Source organism: Hydractinia symbiolongicarpus, chromosome 13, assembly GCF_029227915.1.
Source record: "Hydractinia symbiolongicarpus strain clone_291-10 chromosome 13, HSymV2.1, whole genome shotgun sequence".
NCBI lineage: Eukaryota > Metazoa > Cnidaria > Hydrozoa > Anthoathecata > Hydractiniidae > Hydractinia > Hydractinia symbiolongicarpus.
In genome coordinates this window covers 20,680,714-20,707,161 of record NC_079887.1, presented here as the reverse complement: position 1 = coordinate 20,707,161, position 26,448 = coordinate 20,680,714, and the positions used below count along the sequence as shown (strand labels likewise).

At 31.9% G+C, this 26,448-nt stretch overlaps 4 protein-coding genes across 6 annotated transcripts; 2 read left to right on the top strand and 2 right to left on the bottom strand.

The window, feature by feature from the left end:
- The first annotated feature begins 1,773 nt into the window (after positions 1–1,773).
- LOC130623348 (solute carrier family 22 member 18-like) lies at positions 1,774–3,220 on the top strand. The gene has a single exon (XM_057438819.1). The coding sequence runs from the start codon at positions 1,818–1,820 to the stop codon at positions 3,168–3,170; it is 1,353 nt and encodes a 450-aa protein (XP_057294802.1). The 5' UTR covers positions 1,774–1,817; the 3' UTR covers positions 3,171–3,220.
- A 655-nt stretch (positions 3,221–3,875) lies between these two features.
- Positions 3,876–19,836, bottom strand: LOC130623347 (BRCA1-associated protein-like). Of its 2 annotated transcripts, none has more exons than XM_057438817.1 (18): positions 19,680–19,836; positions 18,394–18,564; positions 17,723–17,903; positions 17,037–17,147; positions 16,848–16,926; positions 16,333–16,395; positions 16,203–16,253; positions 10,440–10,505; positions 10,214–10,296; positions 9,839–9,914; positions 9,364–9,431; positions 9,031–9,101; positions 8,851–8,921; positions 8,562–8,681; positions 8,132–8,221; positions 7,663–7,854; positions 6,356–6,517; positions 3,876–4,048 (listed from the first exon to the last, which is right to left on the bottom strand). In XM_057438817.1, exons 1-18 carry the CDS (start codon positions 19,756–19,758, stop codon positions 3,959–3,961), a joined length of 1,824 nt encoding a protein of 607 aa, XP_057294800.1. In that variant the 5' UTR covers positions 19,759–19,836; the 3' UTR covers positions 3,876–3,958. The 2 variants fall into 2 exon arrangements, with proteins under 2 accessions (XP_057294800.1, XP_057294801.1); XM_057438818.1 differs by having other exon boundaries at positions 8,646–8,681.
- LOC130623350 (uncharacterized) lies at positions 12,107–14,989 on the top strand. The gene is made up of 3 exons (XM_057438822.1): positions 12,107–12,686; positions 13,422–13,686; positions 13,919–14,989. The coding sequence occupies exons 2-3, from the start codon at positions 13,425–13,427 to the stop codon at positions 14,602–14,604; spliced, it is 948 nt and encodes a 315-aa protein (XP_057294805.1). The 5' UTR covers positions 12,107–12,686; positions 13,422–13,424; the 3' UTR covers positions 14,605–14,989.
- Positions 19,837–21,043: 1,207 nt separating the features above from the next.
- Positions 21,044–26,326, bottom strand: LOC130623349 (RUS family member 1-like). 2 transcript variants are annotated; one of them, XM_057438820.1, is made up of 13 exons: positions 26,149–26,325; positions 25,361–25,438; positions 25,000–25,160; positions 24,897–24,929; positions 24,597–24,702; positions 24,419–24,520; positions 24,198–24,268; positions 22,531–22,715; positions 22,223–22,280; positions 22,033–22,109; positions 21,796–21,899; positions 21,672–21,711; positions 21,044–21,250 (listed from the first exon to the last, which is right to left on the bottom strand). In XM_057438820.1, the coding sequence occupies exons 1-13, from the start codon at positions 26,293–26,295 to the stop codon at positions 21,081–21,083; spliced, it is 1,332 nt and encodes a 443-aa protein (XP_057294803.1). In that variant the 5' UTR covers positions 26,296–26,325; the 3' UTR covers positions 21,044–21,080. The 2 variants fall into 2 exon arrangements, with proteins under 2 accessions (XP_057294803.1, XP_057294804.1); XM_057438821.1 differs by lacking the exon at positions 24,597–24,702 and having other exon boundaries at positions 24,419–24,510; positions 25,037–25,160; positions 26,149–26,326.
- Positions 26,327–26,448: the final 122 nt, after the last annotated feature.

Here is a 26,448-nt window from a genome sequence, read left to right as displayed (position 1 = left end):
TGCCACACAGCAGATCCGGAGATAAGGGTAGAGATATGTTCCGTCCAGCAACCAAAGAATTCTGTGGATTGTGGACTATACGCCATTTCATTTGCAACAACTCTTGCTTTGTAGGGTGATCCAACTAAAGTAGTTTACGGTCGTAAAAGATTGCGTCTGCATCTACTTATGTGTTTCCATCAAGAAAAAATGCTTCCTTTTCCTGAAGAAAAAACATTAACACCTTCAAGATGCAAAATCAAAATTTTGGCTATTAAGTTGTACTTCAGTTGTTGCATGTCCTACGACGAAGAAAACGCAGATGACATGGGCGAATGCTCGAAATATTTACAGTGGTTTCATCAAAAATGCGAAAATATCACACCAATAATTTTTAAATCAAGAAACAATAAAATATTTTTGTAACGCTTGCGTTGAGGGAAAAAGAGGTTGAAAATAAAAATTAAGACGTTAAATTATTATCTCCTTTTTTATTTGTTAAAACTCCTCTGATTTTGGTAAAGAGTGGTGGAAAGCTCTCTGAATGTAAAATACACAACGATGAAATTCTTTGACGAATTTTGACGATAACCTCGAAGAATTTAATTTAAAAGATTCGCCTCCGACTTGACCCCTGTTTATAGTGCCCACCTCTTCGTTTCAACGACAAAAAACGCCCAGCAGCGAAGTTCATATCAAAATGGCACGGTAGACGATTTTGGGAGACGTAATTTTTAAAATGTCAATATATTAAATACGGCGCGGTAGTAGTTATAGAAACGCGATGAACAGCAGAAAAAAAAGCAACAAAAAGGCAACAATGCCTGGTGTAGAAACAGGGGTTTGTACAGTATAGTAGTTTAATAAAATAGAATTCCGTGCAATGGGGCCTGGGCGTTCTTAGAAAATGTGATAATGGAACACTGTTAATAAATAAAACACATCGGGAAATTGAAGTAAAAAATCAGAGCCTTTCATTAACGCTCTATTTATGTTGTGACTCGTCCAAATCGGTTTGGTGATTTGTGAATGGTTAAATGCGCTTGCGCAAAGGTACGTTCATGCTTTTCAATATCAGTTTAATCTGACGAATATATATTAGCGCTTTCCTACACGTTCTTGGTCATCCTTGCCCCCAAGACATCTTAAATTCTTTTATGCATTGATGACCTAAAAATGATCTTGATGTTCTCGGTAGAAATAAAATGAGCAAGCGCATAATCGTATCCTTCTTATTAATGTACATGGACTCGAAGCTTTGTACAAGTCTAGCATATATTTTACACTGTTCGAAAACTTTTTAACTATTAAGTGTTGAAATTTAGTGAATTTTTCATTTTTATTAGATTGTATTAAACCAGAAAATCAAAATTTTTAATTATTTCCGGCGATTGACTATTAATAGCGTTTTATTTTTACGTTGTTTTGTTGTTATAAAGGAAGTCCGTTATTTACTCTTCTAATTGCCTGAAAATATATTTGTCGAAAAAAAAAAGTTTTAAAATTTACTTGTATTTTTTTAAAACACAAAATTTACATAAAAAAAGAAAATATTTTCACAAGTAGCGTCTTTCGCTTAAAACTCCGTAAAGCGGAGAGGCTGTGTCCCATCACCACCTCTCTTCTAGTTCTCCACTGAAACTGTAAAATATAATCACTTCAGTGGTCTGATCGTCGTTGTTCAATTTCTGATAGAAAACAGCTAGGCTATTAAAAGTCAACCATGCATAAACTATTTATCATGCAGCAAACTCTGGTTCAGATTGTTTTCCGAGACAAATTTTTTATCTCCAATCAAGCCATTCTTGCAATAGTTAAACGCTAGCAAAATATGCAATATGGAGGCAAATGAAAAGAAAAACAGAATTCGAACATTTTTAATCTCCATCGTACGAGGAAAACCACAGAGCAAGAAAAATATTTTACTAAACGAAGACAAAGAATTACAAAAACGAATTTTTATAATTTTAGTAGCGTGCCATATTGGAGCATTCGTGCAGTCATGCGCTTACTTTATACAGAACACCGCCTTCCCATACTTGACAAAAGAGCTGCATGTTAGTCCACAGGTATATGGCTACGTCATCTCTCTTACCGCCATCTTGCAACTGATCGGTGGACCGTTGTGTGGTCGTCTTGGTGACATATATGGTGGACGTTTAACATTAATCATATCATTTCTTGCACTCGCTATTTCATACAGTTTACTTTCAATATCAACAAATATTCCCATGTTGTTTATATCAAGAATTTCAACAATTGCCGCGCATGCGTTGCAAAGTACGTACATGATCATCTCTGACGTCACATTTGAAGAGGAACGTGCGAATATGATTGGTAAAATAGGAGTATCACATGGCTTGGGCATGATTGTCGGATCCGGAATAGGTGGATTTATAACTGATAAGTTTGGTATTCGTCCGGCCATTGTAGTAGCGATATTTGTTGTCCTCATATGCGCTGTTGTAGCGTTTATTATGATTCCACGCGACACGAAAGCTATCCGAACAATCCTGGATGAAACACGAAGTAAAACAACGTTAGACTGCAGTCTAAAAAGCATGCACTCTGTATCAGAGCAAAAACAGGGTACCTCATCTTTCGGTTTGAAAGAAATCATAGCTGTTGCAAAGACAAAACACATGATTTATTTACTTGCAATTAAAACAATTTCCGGATTTCCGTTTAGTGTTCTTGGGGCAATGTTTACGTTAATTCTTATGGATTACTACATGTTGGGACCAAAAGACAATGGAATTGTTTTGTCTTACCTTGGCGTGGTCGGTATGATTACGCAGGGCTATTTAGTTGGAGTGTTAACTCACTATGTGAATGATGCGGATTTAATTCTGATTGCCATCATGCTTATGGCAGCTGGCTCGTTATTTTTAATAATTTCGCAAAGCATTGTTTTATTTTGCGTTGTGGCGATACCATTAACGATTGGTGGTTCACTCTTACATATCATTATTACGTCCCTCATCACTAAAATTGTACCTAAAGACAAAACTGGTTCCGCTTTGGGACTGACTATGTGTACTCATGCCATTATACGTACCTTCTCACCCACCATTGGTGGATTTCTGTTTCAGCATATTGGTTTTTACTCATTTGGACTGCTTGGTTATGTTATTAATTTAAGTCTTGTGGTGTATTTAATATTTTATGGACGAATTGATTTTGAAGCATAGGTGTAACAACATTTTATAAACTTTTTTTTAATAAAATAATTGGTTTTGATTAAAAATAGAGGACACCGTGAGTTAACTTTGTCCCCAGTTTTGACTCATGTCGTTTCGTGAACATAAAGGACATCCATAAATACAATTTTTTTAAGGACTACGAGCACAACATTTCGTTTTTGCAACTACACAAATCGTAAAATAACTTATTCGTACAATTTTTGGCGAGCATTTAATTTGGCGATGAACCGAATTGATTTTTTCGGCGAGCATTTAAGTTGGCGATGGCATAAATATCTTACATTTGGCGTGTATTTAATTTAGCAATGAAATGATTTTTGTTTATTTTTTATGTTCCTTAGAAATTTTTTCTTTTGATGGATAAAAAAAAATAAATATATTGAGCATTTAATTTGGTGACGGATAAAAAATATTAAATTTATCGAGCACTTAATTTGGCGACTTTAGATCTAAATCGCCAACTTTAGTGCTCGCCAATAATTGTAAGAATAAGGTAGTTCTGTCTGTGAGTTATGCTCATTTTTTCCTTTGAAGTTGCTGCGAATAACTTTTCGATACACCAAAAAAATAAACTATCGAAAGTTTATAGCCTTGTAAAACTTATAAATTTCTATTTACAAATATGTAAAATACTTTAAATTGTTCATTCACTAGTATCCGTGTTTTTTTTGTTTTTTGTTCTCTTGTTTAAAGTGTAAAGCTCAGCTCGTTTGCACTACCTTTGCACACAACTTTACATTTAAAGAGTGTAATATGAATGACAAATATGTGACGTGCTATCTTTTTCGTGTTTTTCTCGATTTTGTTCCACTTTTAGATGGCGATGCCTCCGCTTGATCAAGGAAAACTTGACCGCCTTGTATGTCCTAACAAATGAATGTTAAATAAATATATAACAAGTAAATAATTAACAAAGAATAGATGAATACAGTAAACTCTCTTATTTCTCAAACTCGCGAGTGACGCAGGAATTATTTTTTGATAGGTAAAACTGTTTGCGATAGGAAGAGACCTTAGATAGTGATCGAAGTTCGAGATAAGAAAGCAAGAAAAAATAAGTTGCAGAAATTGAAAAAAATTAAAGACAATTATTTTCTATACGTACGAGAGTAGCACTTAAGAAATATGCTGATATCAGCAACAAAAAACTGAAAATCATAAGGCAGAACCACATTTTTTTTAAATTACCCAGGGCTCCGCGACGTTGTTCATAGTATTGGCAAACGTTGAAACTTGTGAAAGCGACACAACTGAACTTCACGGTTGGAAGCTAAGAAATCATGACTTGGAACTGAAGACAATGCGAAGAATTGAAATGAGTAGCGCAAGGGAAAGAAGAGAAAAGTTTTGAACAATTTTAAATTGGTTTTACAAGCACTACACAATGAGAATTACAGAGTCTGATGATGAGGGATGGTCACATCTTAATAACATCTACTACCCTGCCAGCACTCCAGAGGCATATTTGTTTTAGCTATAACTATATAATGAACATTGTTTATGTAGCTGTCTAGCATAATTTTTCAGATGATTCTGTCATTTTAAGAATAATAGCTAGCTATATGAACTTCGAGTATTTTAAAATCTTCTCATAACAGTAAACAGTGAAGACTTTTTGTGTGTTGCAACGTATTTTTCATAGATAAATTTCTACATATTTTCAGGTTTCTTTTATAAAATAAAAAAAGATATTTGTGTTCTAAACAAAAAAATTATCGCAATAATAGGGTTTTGTTGTTGAATTGTTGTTGTAGTTGGAAGAACTAGTTCTGTTATAAAATAAAAATAAAAATTGCTTGTAAGCAGAAATATTCACTTATGAAGTTTTTCAATAATAGGGTACTGTTGTTGTTGTAGCTCTCTTGACCTTCTTCAGCTCGCCTAACTGACCAAGCTCACTTTACATGAACAGCCCGTTAGATTGAATACATGCCACTGTGATTTAAAAACCAATTCTAATTTCTGGATAACCATTTGGTTCAAAACCTAGGACACGTTTTATCTGACTTATTTCAATCATGCGAATTGTTTTTAATGCGTTCTGAACACGTAACGTTACCAAAATAGATACGCTGTCAAGTTTAACAGGGTCTCCGAAAATGGCTAAACTTAGAAACTCAGGAATTATGACAAAAAAATTTAGCTTAATTTCATCAAACTGGTCCAAAAACATATCATACAAGTTTCAAATGATTATTTTAATTTTTACTGAAGCTTTAGGACGTTTTTCTAACTCTACCAAAAACAGTTTTTCATACCGCTGCACTGAGACTAATTTGTTTGGGTTTATTTTGACAATTTTCACAATAATATTATAAATCTTGATGATGTAGCGCAGTGGTAAGCCGTTCAATGTTTTTACCCCTAATTGAGTTTACAAAAGTTTATTCACTACAAACTTTCTATGTAAGAAAACGAAAAAGTTGGTGCATATAGATATTGCGGAAGTATTAATCGTGAAAATCTTTCCGATGAAAGTCGTGTTATAAAGAACTCCTCCATACTTCGTTTCACCCCGGTTAAAAAGAAGGTTATGTGTAACCATTTTGCACATATCAAATTTGACGATGGAGTAGCATGATAAGCAATAAAATTTAGCAAAGGTGTTTTCAAACATGTGTGGTTACAAGGCGAGAAACAGTGATACAATTTCCCTCTGAGGTTTTTACTTGTGATCCAGTTAAATAGTCAGCCTTGTCCATTCATCATTACTCTAGCTAGTTATAAAAAAGGAGTGGGATATATAAACTTGACTCAGTTTACTTAACGCTAATAAATGCTATCTTAATCCTAAATGTAACTATAGAATAGCTAAGCTCCCTATTTAAGAACAACATCAAACAACGTCGAATTTGTCTTCTTTTTGTTAACGTTCGCTGGTGGTATTTCTGTACTAAATACCAAATTTTATGTGCACAATGCAACGCACGTGAGTGCAATCAAAGTGCCCTGTACATACAATCTAATCACCTTAAAACAAAGCAACCGTGTTTTGCTATTTCCCGTAACTAATACCAAGATCTGGTTGTGATATAATTGTCTTTAATTAAACAAAGAAATTAAGTTGATAGAGAGAAATTGCAGATACAGAGTGGTAGACTGGAGTATACGGGAGAATAAAATGCGAGAGGAGAGAAGAGAGAACAAGTGGTTTAAAAGACAAGTTTTACTACCTCTTTCACTCCATGCTCAGCATTCCCAACAGCTGACTGCAATTCCAAATGTTTCATCAAATCAAAAACTTGTGATTGAAGCTCTTGTATCTCGTTCGTTCTTTTTTCGTCCACTTCCAATAACTTTCTTTCCAGCTCCTCAACTTTCGTCTGCCACGTGGACTATGGTAAAATATGGAAAAAACAATAAAATGATATTTCTAACAATACTTTGCTTGATTTTAAAATTAATTTTTGACTTCATTATTATGACTCTTAATATTTAGTACTTAATATTCAAAATAATATTACATTTAACTCTTGTTATCTGGAACATGTGCTATCTCGAACAAAAACCTTAGTCCCGTCAGCATTTACAATCTCATTAAATAAAATTTGTTCTGCTATCTCGAATATTTGGTCCCTAGTGACGAATTACAGTCGTTATCTCTAAGTTCGAACTCTATTTAATTTTCGAATTTTCGAAAGTCTTTAATCTTTCGAAGGTTGGGTTGTAATCTTTTCGCATCTTTCTCTCTCGAGTTATACCGAAATTTGAAACATGTCGAATTTTCTCCTGGTGTAACTTCGTTATCTCGAAAATCGCGGTATCTCGAACATTTTGCCCGGTCCACTGAGACTTCGAGATAGCGGGACTCGACTGAAAATCAATTTTAGACTGTGTTTATATTTGCGCAAGCGAACACGTCTTTTAATTAATATAGTTTATACAAGATATTTGCTGAATAAATTTTTGCCGATTTCGCGAAAAATGGATTTGTTGACATTTTGTTTCTCAATTTATACAGTTTTTAAAGAGCTTTATGTAAGAGATTTGAAATAGAAAATGTTAAAGTAGTTAAATTCTCATATATATTATATGTAGTTCTAGGTAAATCAAAAGGAAAAATTTTGTGTATATTATTTTTTATAAAGTGAAAAAATCTACACTTGGTGGGAATTAATTTTCGAGAATATTGCGAATAACGAGTTCCTAAATAATTTTCGCGAAGATTAATTCCCTTATGGCTTATGGATACGAAATTTAGCATACATTTCGCAAGACTCCAATAAAACTATTGACAAAAAACAAAACGAAAAGAAAATATTACTACATTTGTATTCTTTCCAACCGAAAAATTCGACAAAATTCGAGCGTATTAATATTCGCGAATGATGCTTTTTAAAAAATTTTTAGAGAAAATAAGTGAAAAAATAAGTTTTAGTGAAATTAAGTTTTGTAACAGTATAATCAAATTTTTTAATAAACTTCGACTAATGGAGACAGACTTTTTGAAAACTAAGTACAGGATACTCAAATCACACACCTGATTCTCTCTCAAACATGTGTTCATTTGTCTCTCATCACGGAGTTCTTTAGTAATTTTTGTTGCTTTTGCTACAACATTTTCATACTTTTTTTCAACAGCCTTTTTATCCTTTTTGCACTCCATATATTTTCTTTCTAATTCTCGATTTGATTGCACGGCGTCGTGCAAACTAGCTTCCATCATAGAGATCTAGATCACAAAAAACGATGTAACAACTTTGAATTTTTTCATACTTAACTATTTTCCTTTTTAGGGTAGTCCAATTTTTATGGGGTGCCCTAACAAGCAGGACAAGATGAATGATAAGATGAGATTGACACTTCTCCGGCGCATTTATAACACTTCTTAAGGGAAAAGCGCTTTTTAACAATCATTTTTTACATTTTACAACTGTGTTAAGGGCTCCGACAACATTATTATTTCTGTGTCCTGTTTGGGAGAGAAATCATCTTTTTACATATGGTACCTTGTCGTATGCGTCTTTTTCCATAAAACCAATCTTTTCTTCAAAATATAATCTTTGTGATTCCAACTGATTCGTGAGTAGATAGGTATACTGTAATTAAAAAGAAAGTATGTCTTATACCATCGTTGAGTTAACCACTCAGACATTGATAAAAATGTTACACGAAAGTAGGAAATAAAATGTGTCACTTTAGCCACTTAATTTTCAGTTCTTTCTTCAGGAATAAATGGCGAATTTCATTAATGACTACACATTCAGTATGTGTTGTAGTAAAAGTAATATACTGCAATGCTTGTTGCATGGTTGTGAGCATGATGGTAGCCGCGAGTAACGACGGGTAAATTTTTACACAGGCTGACGACTAGTACCGATAAATAGTAAAGAAAATGGTTCTGAAACAGCCTGCAATTTCTCCAGGCTGTGTAATTACATTTTGAATCTTGTGATAACGGACGGCATATATACAAGCAACCGTGTCATTAGTGCGATTCGAAACACGTATGCGCCAATTTACCTCTAATGTTAACGAATCCATCTTTCCATAATCTATCTGAAAATAACAAATAATTTTGTCACAAGTCATATCGCCAAGAACAACAGCTTAACTAGACAACAGCCTAAGATATCTCTCATGCTGAACATTAAAGAGAAAGGGCTGATTAACACTTGCACTGAAAGCGAAGACATTACCACAGGCTACAAGCATACATTATACTCACATTTTCTTCTTGGTTAAGAGCTACCAACTTGCCATCTCCTTTACTTTGTATAAGGCGGTGAACATAGTTGTCTAAAGATTAATGTGCTAAAAATTATAATTCTACGTCAAGGTTTGATAGCAAAGAAATGAAAAGTAATAATCATGATTGAAAGATGATAAATTATAAAACATTTTTCACCTCCCGCATAATCCCATACACGTTGGTTACCAAGCTGCATGCTGAACGTATGAGCAGTTTTTTGGTAGTGTCTATAACAAAAGAAGTACGTGGCTAACATATTTCTAAGTATCTCGTATTTATTGAGTAGGGAGTACGGAAGGAAACAGTTTTAATAAGACTACCTTGCTAATCAAAAAGCGGGTTTTCTTCAGGATTCAACTCATGTTATTTCGTGACGACTTTCAAAAAGAACAGTTAAAATAGATTAAAATTTCGAATTAAACAGACTTTCGCGGGGCTTTTTGAAACATTGAAAGCAAGATAGATATTTTAATACATAAGTAAACATACTGGTAGGCATGTTGTTCTTGATATCTTCCACATCCAACATAACCACAAATCAAACAGATCCATAAACTCTTAAGAAAGCATGTGAACACGTTGAATATTTCAACGACGACAAACATATGTTTTGACTTCACTACTAATAGTGTCGCTTAAAACAAGCTGTCTAAAGCTTTGACATTTATTTTTCAATGCACATACATCTGAGAACAAGATTTTTGTCATCATATCAAAGCTAATTAGCGGGTAGTGTTGGGTTTGAACCGCCAACCATTCGATTCGAAAACCAATTATATCGCCAAAATCACATGTTACTAGAGTGGTTAAAGACTGTATTTTACGCAGCGGTAAGTTGCAAGATAGTCGAATATAACTAAGGTACCAATCCTCCAAGAAAACTTATGTATAGCTACATATAATAAGATAGCATGTCTCAACAAATAAAATAAAAATACGAAGATATTAAAAAGTTATCTCTTACTTCTTTCGAATCGCATTCAAAACAACTTTGTTCTGAAGATGGTTCTGGCGTTTGGCAATATCGACACACGGGACAACTAAAAATATGGACACACCGGACAACTAAAAATACCGACATACAGGACAACAAAAAATTCCGACAAACAGGACAAAACTACTGATTCACCGGACAAGTAAAAATATCGACACACCGGACAATGCAATGTTTACAATTACATGTGCTTTTAGACCAGAGAGTGGGAATTTAATGCTCCCTCGTATACTTTAACATTCTTATAAAAACGAAGTAACTTTTGCCTATAGTCGCGTTTCTAGGGTTGCACAACCTATGTAAAACTTGGATATTTATATGGTATCGTAGAGAGTAAAAACGTACCATGAATCTTGCCATTTCATCAAACACTCATTATGGAAAGAATGGTTGCAAAGAACAGTCAGAATACCTGCAACGGATTCATCCTGAAGAAAAAAAAACAGTGATCATAACATTCACGCCTGTCCTTTTGTCACAAAACTGAAACAGCCAACCAAAACTCCATAAAAATTAGAACAACCAATCAGAACTTATAACAACCGCGTGAATTGCGAAACACAGGGATTACCATTCGTTCTAAACACACGGGACATGTTGGAAGTTCAGTAAGACTTTTAACTGGTAGATATCCGCCCTGAAAAAAAAAATCGAAATGTTACGTACGTTGTTTTTACACTGTCTCGCAGAATGACGGACCCATTATACTTGGGAACATACAACATATTCATAACAAATATAAAATATTATTAACATATATAAACTTTTCTGTTGCCCTAGTGACACTGCCGTGACTTAGCAAAAAAGAATTGAAATATTATGCAATAAAATTGTAAGAGGAAAATAGAGATTTTAAAGATTCTCTACGAATGTCAGTAGTATCTTAGGAAACAATGCAAAAAGAGAATTCTAATTAAATTTTTATTTTCGTCTGAAGAATAAAAATATTTGCGAATACAAAAACTAATAGTGAAGAAATAACATATTAATATTAATCATCAGCCATACAACTTTAAATTTTTCATATCTCTAATCCTATCAATATAAATAGTAAGGTTACCTGAACAGAAATAGCAAAGAGAATGAATATATGTTTAACAAACTGATGGTATAATTTTGTATGTATTGGTACATTTTGATAGAATTATAGGATTACAACTTTTTCATTGCTTTTTAATTAAACTGGAAAAAGTTTACATCTTTATACATCAACCCACCTTGATGTGATTAATAGCCAGAGCAACGTTTCAAATAATAAAAAAACATCTTTTATGTAATAAAGCTTGTCGTAGGTTCATGTCCACAGCATGGAAATAGACATTTTTTGTAAGCATCCATTATCTCAGTTTCTGTGACATGGAGGCGATTTTAAAACTTCTGCAAAGTAAAAATCCGAGAAGTTTTTGTTCATTACTGCATTTTCATTAAGTCCTGGAGGCACCGAACTATGATGCGAAGAACGAAAAGAAAGAGTTTCTCGCAAACTTTAACAACCAGTTAGTTGATCAGTTATTACTTTACAGAATGGTTGCAAAGGAGATAATTAACTTGTCGATTAATGCAGACGAGGACAGAAGACAGTATCTTATTTGGCAAGATCGATGCTTTCTCGCAGTTTTTTCGTTCTCCAGTTCTGTAATGTTTTTTTAAAACGTGACTTAATTTTTTTTTATAAAATGTGACTTATATTTTAACGTTTTTCATTTAATTGAATATAGGTTATTTACCTTTCCAGTATTTTTACTGAAAACCTCTTTAATGCGTTTCTCAATTCATGTATCTCACATTTATTTATAATTTAACGAGTTCTTAAAGATGTACTAAAAGTAAGAAACGAATGGAAAATTTTGTAAAATGGGGAAAGCGCCTAAAAATGACCAGGGTGGTAAATGAATCACAATCATCTAACATTGCGGAAGTATTTTTGAACAGAGTATAATAAAAATAAATGAAAGCTGTGATGTTAAAATATTCCACCTGCAGCTACACATGAATATTGTAAAAACCCGTTTAATTGTACGTTCTTAATTAGGTGTGCAATAACATAGAATCGAGGCCGTGAAATCACATTTGGATTACTTTAAATTCCCACGACATGAAATAAGAAGTTTGTTTTTGAAGAAATAGAAGAAAAAAAGAGTTTGGAATTTATTGCAGCTCTGTGATTCTTATTATTGTCTGATGACTTTGGAAATACATTGCATTCATAAGATAATTTTATACGAACTTTATTTTCAGTGAAAAGCAACAAAATATCTTCATGGTGTTTTCAAAATATAATTAAAATCGATGTGATAAAAGAAGTAACAGAGAGTGCACTGAAAGAAAAATTGGATAAACGTATCTTTGCGAATATATTTACGAACTACTGAATTACTATCCACTCGGTACTTTATCAAATAAGGCGAGTGATGTTTTTTGATGTTTTTTTATTAACAAAGATGCTTATTCAGGGAACGGGATGGGCTGTCTCTTATAAGTAGCAGTGTTGTAAATTTAGTAAAAATGTCATCACTAGTACATTTTAACTCTTGCAACTTAGCCTCCTAAACTATAATCCATTGTGATTTTAATAATTTTTTTTATATTTATTTATTTTTTTCTACTTCGTGGTGTTCTTAAAATATTAGTTAAATCAGCGATATGATGGAGAGAGGGAGGAAGAGGACATTGCAAGAGAAATTGAGTAAACGTGTTTTACATAAATATTAAATAGTTTCCTATCAAGCGATTCCTTTTTCTTTTACAATAAATTTAGAGGGAATGGTGTGGTCCTTACTTACTATCGAAACTACTCAAATGATTTCTATTGATAAAGGTAGGATATGTTGTTTGTAGTTTCTTACTGTCAACATTTTTCCTGTTACATAATTAAATTTATTTCATCAGAACGAAATAAAAAAAAGTTAAGAAATTGCTATTTTGTTTGGAAATCTTTATTTCTATTTCATCCAAAAAAGCTTTATTATCAACACAAAAACTGTATTTTTCACTTTATTTTTCTAATCAAAATTTTACATACATTAATGAGATGGAAAGAAAGTTTTTGTATTGCATTAACGTTTTTTCTGTGACACAAACACACAAAAACACAAGGCTCAAATTTTTATAAACACTGGCACCTGCTTACTCATAAAATATTGAAGTATTCGAAACAGTATATTTAATAACAGCCAGCCAACGTGGAAGGTTATTTGGGTACAAAATATGGATAGCCTTTGGAGTGTGTTTCTCTAATAAAATTGTAATCATCACAAATGTGTAGTGTGAATGCTTATCAGAACGTCTGGGATAAACGAGGCTATTAATTTGTTACCTCGCTTAATCCTCCCCTGATAATAAAAGTTTACACTAAACAATTTAGTGATTACAAACTGATGTACTGTTTGTTGGAAGATGATTACAGAAAGAACCTTCGTTAAATGGCGTTTGCGGGCTAACATGTGGGGAGGCCTTAATAGACGATAATAAATAAATATTACTTGTATAGAAGTAATAAACATTCAGGTACAGATGAAAAAAAATAGAAATAGATATTTCTTATTATTTTTAGATAATGCACAAAATTGCGGAGGTAAACCAAGAAAAACTATCTGGAGAAAACACGACAACAACAAACATGACGCACTGTGAGTTGCATACAGAGATACCAGACTATCTCACGTACATTCTGGTGGCTGTTGGCTCTCTCATCATAATTGTATCTGCTATCAGTAACATTAGTTTGCTGATGTTCATACGTCATCAGTATCGCAACAATGGCGCCATGTTCTTCTTCAGAATTATACTGGTTATTTCAATGCTCAATGTGGCGATAGGTATGATTTTTTTAACTACGCCAATAACATCAGCAAGTTACTCTTAGAATTGTGAATATTTTCAAAAGAGCTTTGATACATGTTTTAAGGGTTAGCCACTTTTGCAGTTTTCAATTTTTCCTGCTTTTTATATGTAAATAAAGATAAAAAAATTTACCAACTTTTTAACCCGATTAGCTTTCGATCTATGAGACTGCGTGACGTTTGATACACACCACATTGTACATTTTAGGGCAGCCGTTGGAACTGGTCAATATTTTATGGAAAACAAGACTTTTGCTGGTGGACATCTTCAGCAATATCTTCTTATTTTTCTCCTTCTCAGCAATATACCATTGCATTACGTGTCAAACTATTGTACGATACTACAAAATCAAAGGGATATCTTTACTGCAATCACGTCAGAAAAAAACAATCTTTCTTTTGTGTTTCACAGTATTCGTAACGGCAATCAATTCACCACTCATTTACAATATCTGCCAAATTATCATTGAAAGAAAAAAATGTCAGACCCAGTCCTCTGCTATAGTAACGGTCGCCACCATGGTTACATGGATAGTATACTGCAGTTTGATAATTTTCATTCTGACAAGGAAAGTGATAATTTATTTGAAACAATACGAAGACTTCAGAAAAAAAAATTTATCAAAACAAAGTACCCACACCATGAAGAGCGCGAAGAGATTAAAAATCATGAAAAAAATTTGGATTGCATTTTCCATTATATGGTTACCCTATGGTATTGTGAATATAATCAAAGAACGTATGAGTACACAAACGTACGAGAGGTTCAACGCAATCTCAAGAATCATAGCATTTACTTCATTTATAGCTTTGCCAGCAGCATATTATGTAACAGACAGACGCTATGCCACATATATTCAGAAGCAACGACAAAAACTAAAAGCATTGTTTTAAAACCAAAATAAGAATTGTAACGGAAAAAAAAAGTAATTTGGAGAGAATACACAAAGTCAAACAGAAAATATTATCAAAAAGTCTCCAAAACATTGTGATATGGGTTTTTTACATTCCGTCTTAATACAGCAAAGAAAAATGATTTCAAAAGGTCTAAGAAGAAACATAGGGATAATTTTGTTGTAACCCGGTGCATAAAGTTTTGGTATGCTAAAAAAAGCTGTGAGAACAAGATTACAAACTTTTAATTTGATACAGAACTTGTTTAAATAATTCCATGTTTTACTTTTTTTACTTAATTGTATAAATGAATTAGTTGTTTAACGTCAATGTGTAAAATTGAAAAATAATGAAAAAAAATGCTGTATCTCTTAGATTTCCAATATACTCGAAATTCTTATTCTAACATAGGGCTATTGTAAGAAGCAATATAACGTATCTCCTGTATTCTGTCTGTCAGAATAAAGTCATGCTAAGGACACATGAAATAGCAAATAAAGCGATATATTTTTATTGACTAGTTGTGACGGGAAAATACCTGAATAACTGAGAATTATGTAATCCTACCAACTAGTCTGTTATGCTAATACAAGTATTTCCTCTGTTTAAATTAAGAGGGTAACTCACGCCGACCTCCATGTAATTTTTCACAAGCTAACCAGTAATTTTTAATTATTACCCGGCAAATAAAAAATGGCTGGCTTAAAAAAAGCCTACATGCTAGATTAGTTTAGGGCTCTTTTTATTTGGATTTTGTCAATTACATGAAAAATAGTTCCCACATAAGGTTGTTTTTTCTGTTTGGGTTTACCTTGATCATTTATTCTTGACTATGGGATTCTTGGATGTACACAGGAAAGTTTTCAATGTAAAAAGGGAGTACAAATCTGTGTGAGTGAAGATTTAGAAAGTAAGAAGTTACACAATGGAAACACAGGTAGCAAATCAAAAAGCAGCAGAAACCCTACAAAACTGGCAAGTCAAAATACTTTTGAAAGTAAAAGGGGAAAAGGCAAGGCTTATAGAATTCGTCATTAAACAAAAAGTTCCTCGACCAAAGAAAGACGCAGAAATAAATACTCAAAAATTGGCTGTAGAGATAGAAATAGCCACTGTAGCTGCAAAGGTAAAAATCATGAGACAAAGGAGGAAAATCCTTTGAAATACATTCCAATAAAACAGAGAGACAGTCTTCACTGTAGAGGTATGTTAACCTACATAAACAAAGAGATTATAATCGTCAGACATCCTCAGTCCGCAATGAAGAATAGTCAGCCAACTGGAGAGAAAGCAACAAATAAGAAACATAAAAATGTGAACTATAATTAGCATCTAGTTGTTGTGTGGCTTTTCTGTTACATATTTTATCATGTTACATATTTTTGTGTCATTATTTTGGGCGCAGGCAATTAATTAGTCATTTTAGCTATTTTATATTTTTATTTCAAGTTATTCAAATACTTTTTGGGTTTTAGCCTTTGAAAATTAATGTAGATTTGACGCGTTAAATAATTAGTTATTTGTGTTCGCCTCACATCCCAAGTTATTTGCTTTACTTTCAGAAGTAAGGTTTAATTTAAAATATGAAAAGTTCCTACTTGCGTTGATTTCATTGATTCCACTCTGGATACATACACAAGATGTGAACACTACAATTTAAAAAACCATTTAAAAAAAACTGTGCACAAGAATATTTTAATTTCCAACAACAACAAATTATCTTGATACCTCTGTTTCCAGCATGTTGTATTGTCTGCCTTCATATTCTTGATAAAATGTATCTGCGCCTTGCTAAAAATGTAAAAGCATATCACTAGAAGTCAATAAATACTTGAATTATCACAGCATAACATTAAGGAACCGTATTGACAAACAGAATTGCACACGGATAAACTTGTATATAATCTGAATTGGTAATCCTTTATAAATATTGAATAAATAAAAAAATAAAAACATTAGGTTAATATTAAAAATTTTTGCTGCTATAATTTTCATTTTTCACAACAAGAGAAAAACGTTTAAAAACGTCAAGTCTTTCAGAATAATTTACAGATAGTGCCAGACGAAAAAAACATGGAATAGAACATAATGCACATTTGAGTACGTCATCAATAATTGTTGGTGTGGAATATATTTATATTAAATAGAATACAAGACTGAGACAGTGTCCACCAAAAAAAAATTCTCCTGCACAACAATCAGGACATAGAAATACTATACATTTTAGAAATAAAACTCCATACCTGATCTTTAAATTTTAATAAAACCATATATTGATTTGGAATGCTGTCTCGTATTATTTTAATGTGTTCTATAGTGTCTCTAAAAACATAATTTAAATATAATGTAGGCTTATGGCAAAAATAAGCTTATGCTTTTCAAATTGGATGAACAGATTCATACAACAAAATCACTGATACATGATATATTACCGAGCTGGTTCAATGTACTTTTGCAAATCCTGACAGTTGAATTTAGCTGGCACTCCTAGCATGCATAATAATTCACTCCTTGAAATGTCAGAGTCCATAGGTGTTAGACGGCTAAAAATATTTACAAAATAATAAATACAACATCTTTAAATTATCTGTAAAAAAGTCTACGTATTCACAACCTTTTTTACGTCAGAGAAAAACTGGAAATATGTCTAATCAACATGACAATCTAAGAATAACAGCTAGAACTGGAAAATCTCAAAAAAATATTTTGAACCCAAAACTAAATAATAAATCAAAGCCAGAGTATTAAAGAAATTACTGTAAGCTTATAAAAAATGCCCCTTGATAATCATTTCCATTTTACTGAATTCACTCTACTAAATGCCACTCTACCAAATCCCTCCAATAAATGCGCTGATTTAAAACATATGTTAAATTTTACAATTTAAAACACAGAGAAAGATATGTTCCACGCTGCACTACCTGTTTGTGCATATAAATCCCATTAATAAGAGAAAAGACCACATACAAAAGTTTATTACATGAACTGGAATAAAGACCTCTTTAAAAATCTATTTAATAAACCCTGCCCTGGGTGTTTAATTAACCATTACAGTAAGTAAGAAAATGTTAATTACAAATTTTAGACAAATAATCACAAAACTACTTTAATCTTTTACCCATCTTTATATAAATGCATTATTCCTCTTGTTGTCTCCACTGTTGGATTACCAGAAAAGTATTGTATTGTCAGTGGCGATTTTGCTACATTCTTTGCACTCACTTCAGCAGATTCACTAATGCGTTGCTCTCTTAATCTGCATTCATCTGTGAGTGGAGGATTTTCATCCAAATCCATTTCTAGTAAATAGATTAAAAATTATTTCTTGCATATTATACATTGTTAATACATGTCAACTAAAGATTATTTCAATTGTGTGATATGTCAATACTTTAGTTTAGCAAAAAAAATTAAAGAACTAAATTGATTGGTGCTCACACTTTCAGTGCAGAATGTGTTGGTTTGATCACATAGTCAAGTCATGCCAGAGATAATAGTTGATACAATCCTCTCTGCTTAGCATTCATGTCGGCAATTATGGACGTTGACGTGTGAAGTAAGCAGGCAGGCGGGTGAATAACATATCACATCAGCAATTTTTTGCCAATGTGAAAAATTAAAATTAGAAAAGCAGATGCTGAGCTTGCACAGCTTCTATAACTTATGGGAGCTTTAAATGCACAAGAATCTCCTGTAGAGAACCCTTAGATACCAGTACCATTAGAAACTCAAGAGACTATTCTAGGTAAATAATTGTTATAAGTAAAAAATTTAAAATATATCTCATACCTTGGTTGTAAGTAGTCACTGCAATGTCATGGTATTTTCTTTTACCAATATGAAGCTCTGGAATGTCTTTGAAGTTATTTGGGACTTCTACTGGCTCAGATTGTAATGTTAGACTTAAATCACTTGTCGCTTTCGTTATATTCTTTAGTGCTGAATCAGCAAGATATTTTTCTGAAAACGTAAAACATTTGATATCTGAATTCAGCATTTTTCGAACTATCCAGATTTTCACCATAAATAAACAAAAATGACATTTATTCCAAGTCAAGACCAAAGTAAATATTACAAAACAGAAATTTTTATTGTAAAACTTTATAACACTAAAAGTTGTCTGTGACTGAAAATACTAAAACAGACCAAAATTCTGGTTTCAGAATGCGGAAATTCAAAAAATTTGTTTTAAAGCTTTTTAAGCATTACTTAATTACTAAGCTTGATGGCAATAATATCATTAAAGTTGGTGAAGCCATTGCAGTGCACTTTTAAGTTTGACCTCCAATAACCTGAAAACAAGTGGAAATAACTTATGTCATATCCTGCATTGGGAAATTAGGACCACTTGTGACCAAAATAGGATCAATTTCCTAAAGGTCGGCAACCCACACTTTTCCAGAATAGACAGGTTGATAACGTCATAAAAAACCTTTAACCCCCTAATATCTTGTTTTTATAATAATAATACAAAGAGGGACCCATGTGTCCGTAACAGACAAAGTGGATATGTTCATATTCCTTTGATGTGGCCGCTAACTTTTAAACATTACAACATGAGGTCTTTGCATTAAACTTGTGTCAATAGCATTTTTAAAATTGGTAAAGCTATTGCATTGCAATTTTATCTTTAAGCCCTTAAATCTTTAAAACGGCTGAAAATACCCAATATGATCTTCCACGTGTGTAACTAGGAGCCAATGAGACTAAATTGGGTAAGTTCCTTAAAGCTGGATGATGATGTCATCAAAATACCTCTAAACCCCAATATCCATTTAACTGTTCCACAAAAGTACACAATTTTATACAACATCTTGATCTGCGATTTATTTTTAATGAATGATTGAAAATTTAAGCTCTGCATAATAGAAGCAACAACCTAATAAATTTCCAAAAAAGAAAATTTTTTAGTAAGGGGACATTGCTTACGTCATCCAAATTCAAATGAAGGATCTTTTTTATTGTTTTTCTGCCTAAGCGGATTTATATTTTCACCCTAAACAGATTACAGCTTTCCCCTCTGACCAACCGACCCACTGTACATCCATATCATTAAGACAAAAAAAGAAACAAACCTGCTTTAAACGATAATGTTTCCAGAGGTTGATAACCTTCAGCTACTTCTAATCGAAGCACAACCAAAGATACTCTCATCACAAATTTGTTTCATCAGCAACATCATTCTTCCCCATAAAATTTTATTTAATTAAACTGATGTAAACGAGAGTGAAGTTACAAACATGTACAGTTACTAAACAAAATTTTTAAACAAAAATATTAAATTTATTTCTATACACATTTTAACGTCAGTGTTTATTGTGTCCTATTTTCATGTTCTTAACAAAGATGCTGCCAGTTATAATATTAAAAGAACCCTAGAATCAACTATCAAGAAGAAAGCTTAAAAGCTTTAACAATCACAATGTTTCTAAAACTTACTCAACACAAAATAAAGTCCAGAGTAAAGAAGAGTAAAAACAATTTTTGATTTTTAATTTGAAGGTTCAATTTGCAGACAACGTTATATATTATGCCAACTTTTGAGCATGCCAAACAAGTTTTTCTCGCAAAGTCAAAATGACAAACACAAAATTGCATAAATACGAGTCAATGAATATCAAAGATTTTTTGTAAGAAAAGAATAACGTAGGAGAGTACATAAAATTCAGTAAGTCAAAGCTAATTACAAGCATTACTTTCTAAATAACTTTCTGAATAACTTTCGCATATTCATAACATAAACATTGAAAGTTTGTTTTAAACTTTGGTTAGGTCGTTTGAATATTTTATCTTTTTTTTCTGTACCGAAACTACAAATAAATGTCATAATCAAAGCTAAATATAATTCAAAGGGTCATACATTTGCGTTTCTTGTATAACTTATGATAAATTGAATGTCGTTTTAAAGTCTTTTTTCGGTCACTGCTAACACCTCACCACTTTAGATATTTGTACCTTGCATGGTTTTAAAGTATAAAAAGGTAAGGCTAAATTTTGTTGCCTAAACAAAACACTCATACTTTGCTTACCAGTAAGACTGAAATATGAAGACAGTATGTAGCTTATTAACCCAACTAATCAAAGCAATCAAAATTTATCTTTCTGTTTATCTTGGTGACTATTTTAACATCATTGAACAATTTAAGTATTTTAAAATTTTAAAAATTACATGTAAGCCTTTGTAAAATTGCTCTTTTAGAGATCTCATTGCATAGTTTTTATAAGCAACTCCATATTTCATTTCCACCTTATAGTTGCTAGGGGAAAATATTTTTTTGAGGTAGGCCAGACTTGACAGGAGGTAATAAAGCCAGTTTTTCTGCAGAGGAATTGAGTTCAAAACTAACACAGAACATTAATATAGATGGTACATACATGGTCAAACCTATGCTTGCATGGAAAAAAGAGCATTAAGCTTAGAAAAACAATGATGATGCTGTTGTTCTGGTGATATAAATAGTATATTCTGAAACAATTTACAATGTTTTCTTGTTCCATTCAATTCTCCATTCATCAAGCCCCAAATGGCATCGTGATAGGTCCCAACCTTTTGCTTCTAAACCTTTCTCAAAACTTAGATAAATATCATCCACAAACTTTTTTGTATCATTAATTATGTTCCATACATTTGTGTGCATGTTTATACCTGGAATTATACAATATAACCATTATAACATATATAATATTAACTTGTACTATAAAATTTAAAACTAAGCATGCTATTTTAAACCAGAAAGAAATTATTATAAAGCTTGTTACTAATGAAAAAGAGCTAGGTACTGTCAACCTTTAATTTAAGTCATAAAAAAGATAATTTGAGACACCTTAAGATATGTGAATCCTCTGACAGGTTTCAATTTTTTGACAGGGACGTAAATTTAACACACTTGTTTCAGTATTTCCTGGATATATATTAGTTGATGTTTTCTACGGAATATCATAAAAATATATCACAACCTCAGTAAAAAATAAGGTCTTGTTATTGAAAAAATTCAAGATTCTTAGTTGTACCAATTATAAGAAAAATAAACATAAAAACCTGCTGTAAAAAGAACTTCCAAACTTACCGAAAATTCTGCTTTGAATTTCTGTCGTAAATTTTTCAGTCTAAATAAATGAAATTGTATAAGTAATGTAGCTAACAAGTGGCAGAGACTGGTTAGCACAGCATTTGTTAAATATAAAACAGACCTGTTTATGATTATGCATGAGTGTGTCTAAAAGCAATGCATGAAAACAACTTTTTCGTATATCTTGATCACTAATACCTTTATGCAACACGATATTAACAGTTCCTACGAAAGAAAAACATAATAAAAAGATAAAAATGTGAAATTTTTATTAAAAAGAATATCAGTAAAAACTCAGAGAATATTAATTTTGTTTGTTTAACTTTGTGCTACTATACGAAAACGTTTTTAAACTTACTTGTTGTTTTGTTGTATCCTATAATGTATGTTGTTTTGAATAAATTGGGCGACATGGCATATGCAAAATCATCATGGCTAATAAAGAAAAGAAATAACTTATTTAGTGTACCAAGTAGTGTGAAAATGTTGTTATTGGGTGTTAGTAAATTTTTTATTCTTCCACCCTTACCACATTATTATAAACATACCTTTTAACTGCATATGTTAAAGGAACACCGATATTTATACTGCTAGTATAACCCGGACCTACAGAAATTTTGAAAGAATAACATTAGCATGGTTCTGCTAGAGAAAAATATCCCCACCATTATGTACATTAAAAGTATTTACTCCCAGCAAAGTCACAAGCACAATATAAAGCAAATACTATGGATAACCTAGCTAATACAAATACAAGCAAAATTTGAGGAGGAAAAAATCAACCATAAAAAGGTTGGATCAAATTACTATTACAACATACATGTTTCATTGAGTGGATATAAATTTGTAGACTTACGGCTAAGTACAGGGTCCAACTTTGCAACTTCGTCTGGTGATAGGATGTCATTGTTTCTCAAGTAATTGTTAAGAAGTATATAAAATCTGGGCAAATTTATTGTTTCCATGACAACAGTAGAAACTGCTTTATAATTGGACAGCAGGTGAAGAGATGTAAAGATAGAGAACAAAATCCAAACCAACCTATATAAATTACAAAGTTGCAGAATATATTATTAAATCTTCTGCTTTTTTCTTTTTCCTGCAGGTTTATTATAATAAAATTTATTAATGCTACAATAGATTCTTTATCTTCCTAAACCTTTTTGCTAGCAAGAGGCATAAACATTCTTTATTGATCGAAACACCACAAGTTGAATTACAATTCTTATTCAAAAGAATTTTCAGCCTATAAAAATTAGGAGTTGCTTGGCAATTAGAGGACTTTAAAAATTTAAAATCTTGTACCTGATTTTGCAAAATTCCAAACCACATAGGCACATGTATGTTATTTGTGCACCTTAATATCAGTTGTATTAATTTTTATTTGCAATAACATGATCATAGAACAGGGATTATTGCAGGTAGCTGCTACCGTTTTTACTGTAACATTGAGTTGGTCTACCTAGGCAACAGCACAACTTGGCGTCAATGGAAAAATTTAGGAATTTTGTGTTTTAAATTGGCTAAAACAGCCTTTCCAACGACTACATTTTAGAGATCATCAACAGCCACGCATTTCAGATACACCATTTTGATTATAAATAGGTTTTTACTATAAAATATAAGGGTAATAAGTAATATTTTTTTGTGCTTAAAAATATTTCTTCCTGTTGAGAGAGTATGCTTCTCTGACCACTTTGAAGTTTATTTTATTATTGTATAACAAAAATAGAAAACACTAGAGCGCAAACAAAACCATATACATCATTTGAATGTTTTTTATTTTGGTTTTCAACATTTTATAGTTTAAATTAAATCAAATATGAGTTGTTTTAAATTAGTTTGAAGTTATGAGTTTGAAATTAATTTTAAGATTGACTTTTTGCTACCGTTTAATGGTAGCAAAAAAACCTCCAAAAAACAATGAGAAATATTTGAATTAAATTCAAATTCAACAATCGCCTCTTAGTATATTTAATTTTTGTCACCGGTACAAGATCTTACTATGTTGTCAGAGCCATTGAAAATAGCAAGAGACCAGGACAAAATGGAACAACAACAGGGATCAATAATCTGACACTCTATTTCAAATTTGAATAATAAAGAGTGACAGGGTATGAATTATAACATGAAAGCAATTACACTCGTTTATCATGGCTACATAAAAACACTGTTTATCTTATAGACTTTTAGTTACAGGAAGATGAGAGATTAAATCTGGTTTATCCACAATGAGAAGAAAAGAATAAATAGAATAAATAGCTTAACCATTAAGTCTCATGAGATCTAGTAGCATGAAATTGACAGGGTCAATTTTTATGTGCATGGTTTTTCGTGCAGGTTAAACAATGTTTAGGTAAATTAGAGCAACTTGAATTTATTCAATTGTTTGCCAGGCCATAATTTTTGTAGGATAAGTGCAGGCATCTCAGTCAATCCATACAATCATATTTGCAATATAACCACAAATAAACAATATTAATAAGCCTTAATAATAAAACACAGAGCCTTTTTTTTACCCACATTTGATTATCTGCAACTAGAGGTGTGATTATGAAACCTGCAACAAGCGCCATGAGATTAACAAGTGTTTCCTGACAAACAAAATAATAATGTTCAATAAGTAAGTTTTTCTTCTTGTAGTCACAATTAAAATGTGTAAATGTCAAAAAATATTTTCAGTAAAAAATACTTAAATAGTAAAAAAACTTTATACTTAATTGTTGGCATTTTTGTTTACAGACCTGACTTCCATCCTTGGCAGACACATCAGCCATATTGTCACGTCTTGCTTGATGCAACGTTAAAGCTGCTCTTGTAGCACCACCTGCAACACCTACAATGGACTATAGAATATGAAAAATTAAATTTATCTACAAAAAGTGGTTGTCAATGCATGGACATAAGTGAAAGTTCACTAACCCTTGAGATGCTTGACAGACAAGCAATAAACAAAAAGTATGTTTTAAAAACGGGTGCTATCAAATCGAGCAGAATAGCAATGTCATTGAGAATGTCTGCATAAAGACTATAAAAATAACAGTAATACATTTAAAGGTAACAAAAGTGCAAAAAATTTGATTTCTTCTTGAAAAAAAACATAACCTAATTTCTTTTAACATGTGCCTACTGAAAGTTAATGCATCCAGTGACTTAATTTTAAAATAATATCTATACTTTTAAGAACTTTGCCATGACTATAAACTGAAAGAAAGTACTAACCGCCAGCGTTTTGCATCACAGTCAAGTTGTGTTCTAAAAGCAACCAAAATAAGATCAAGAAATTTATTAAAAAATAAAAGTGGAAAATATATGGGAAAAATACCCTTTTAACCAAGCAAAAATAATCCTTCCAATCATGCCTGTGCCATCTTTTACCATCCATGTAATAGTAGCCGCGGCTGCGGTAGCTGTTTTATCACCCACTCCATATCCCTTCAATACAGCTTGTGTCGCTAGAGTACCGGTGATAGAAGAGCAAAATGCCTATAACCAACATAAGCACATAAACTACAAATATATTATAGCAAGATGGAAGTAAAAAAATTTAACACTTAAAATGCTTTTAAACAATGGTCATTTTTTAGAACGATAATATACACACACAAGTTAAATAAACATTTTTAGGGCAGTAAAACGATAGCACCTGCTGTAGTAGAAATTCTTTAGAAAAAAAGATTGATTACCTGTAAAGTGTCCCAAAGCTGATATTGTAAATAATCCTTGCTCACACTATCAGGGTATCCTTGTGGTAGAAAAGCACTCTATAATAAAGATAAAATTTTATTTTCATTGTTTTGGTGTGGTGTGAAACTTACGAAGAGCAAGTTTCAATTAAAATTCACAATCAGGAATTTAAACCAATGTACGAAAAATTAATTTAACTTTGAACTACTTGTGGAAAAAACAATAATATTGTCTTTAATTATTTCATTATGTTGTTTTTTTTGTTTAGATGGGGTGTTCAGAATGTTTTCAAATTCTTTGTGCATGGACAGACCAAAATCAGATGCTATATAAAAAAATGTATATTGAGAAAACTAAAGGAGATCTACAAGTATCTAAGATGATAAAAAGCCTGTTTCTGTTATTGCATCATCATTTTAACAATTTTTTTCGTTTATTGGCCTCTTTTCCCCTTTAATAGAGAAGTCAGTTTATTTAAGGGAAACAAGTGGAACAAGAAGTCTCTTTTCCCATTCTGGTATCTTGATTAGGAGGAATATGTACAAACCAAAAGTGAGATATTGCAAAGTTGAAATGTATTATTCTAATGCAACAGAATTAATAATACAAATTTAAATGATAAAGAAAGGTAATGAACATAAATAAGGCATTTTGTGCTTTGAGCTATACTTCTTATATTTTGTAGGTTAGGTGAGTACCTAAATTTTTTTCTAAAACAAAAGCAAAATAGAAAAACTATAAATAAAATTTTTCATGAAAATGTTTAGTTAATATAAGATAAACTCACCACGAAAAATTTCTTTACAGATGTAGCGATTGAAGACCTTGTTGTGTTAGATAATACCTTTCTGGCAACAAGTATCCCTTCATTGTTTACAACGCATACATTTTGTTCAGAACCGTAGCATTCTTGTGCAATTATCTCCATGTCCATATTTTAACTTTCCATAAAATACAATAAATAAATTAGATGCATGTTAAAGTATAAATAAATTTTGTCTGCCTAACAATACAAAGCCACATCTCTGTAGAATTCATAAAATTAATTAAACTTTTTCGTGTATATACCTCATAAAGGTTTTTTTGT

What these genes read in the sequence shown, in the direction of transcription:
- LOC130623348 (XM_057438819.1), top strand. Translation starts at nt 1,818, where the DNA reads ATGGAGGCAAATGAAAAGAAAAACAGAATTCGAACATTTTTAATCTCC.
- LOC130623350 (XM_057438822.1), top strand. Translation starts at nt 13,425, where the DNA reads ATGCACAAAATTGCGGAGGTAAACCAAGAAAAACTATCTGGAGAAAAC. An exon ending in AATGCTCAATGTGGCGATAG is followed by an intron (nt 13,687 to 13,918) that starts GTATGATTTTTT and finishes TGTACATTTTAG; the next exon opens with GGCAGCCGTTGGAACTGGTC.
- LOC130623347 (XM_057438817.1), bottom strand. Translation starts at nt 19,758, where the DNA reads ATGAGAGTATCTTTGGTTGTGCTTCGATTAGAAGTAGCTGAAGGTTAT. An exon ending in AAGTACATTGAACCAGCTCG is followed by an intron (nt 16,927 to 17,036) that starts GTAATATATCAT and finishes TTATGTTTTTAG; the next exon opens with AGACACTATAGAACACATTA. An exon ending in ATGAAATGGCAAGATTCATG is followed by an intron (nt 9,915 to 10,213) that starts GTACGTTTTTAC and finishes CCATATTTTTAG; the next exon opens with TTGTCCCGTGTGTCGATATT.
- LOC130623349 (XM_057438820.1), bottom strand. Translation starts at nt 26,295, where the DNA reads ATGGACATGGAGATAATTGCACAAGAATGCTACGGTTCTGAACAAAAT. An exon ending in AGCTTTGGGACACTTTACAG is followed by an intron (nt 25,161 to 25,360) that starts GTAATCAATCTT and finishes TGTTGGTTATAG; the next exon opens with GCATTTTGCTCTTCTATCAC. An exon ending in GTTGGACCCTGTACTTAGCC is followed by an intron (nt 22,281 to 22,530) that starts GTAAGTCTACAA and finishes AAATTTCTGTAG; the next exon opens with GTCCGGGTTATACTAGCAGT.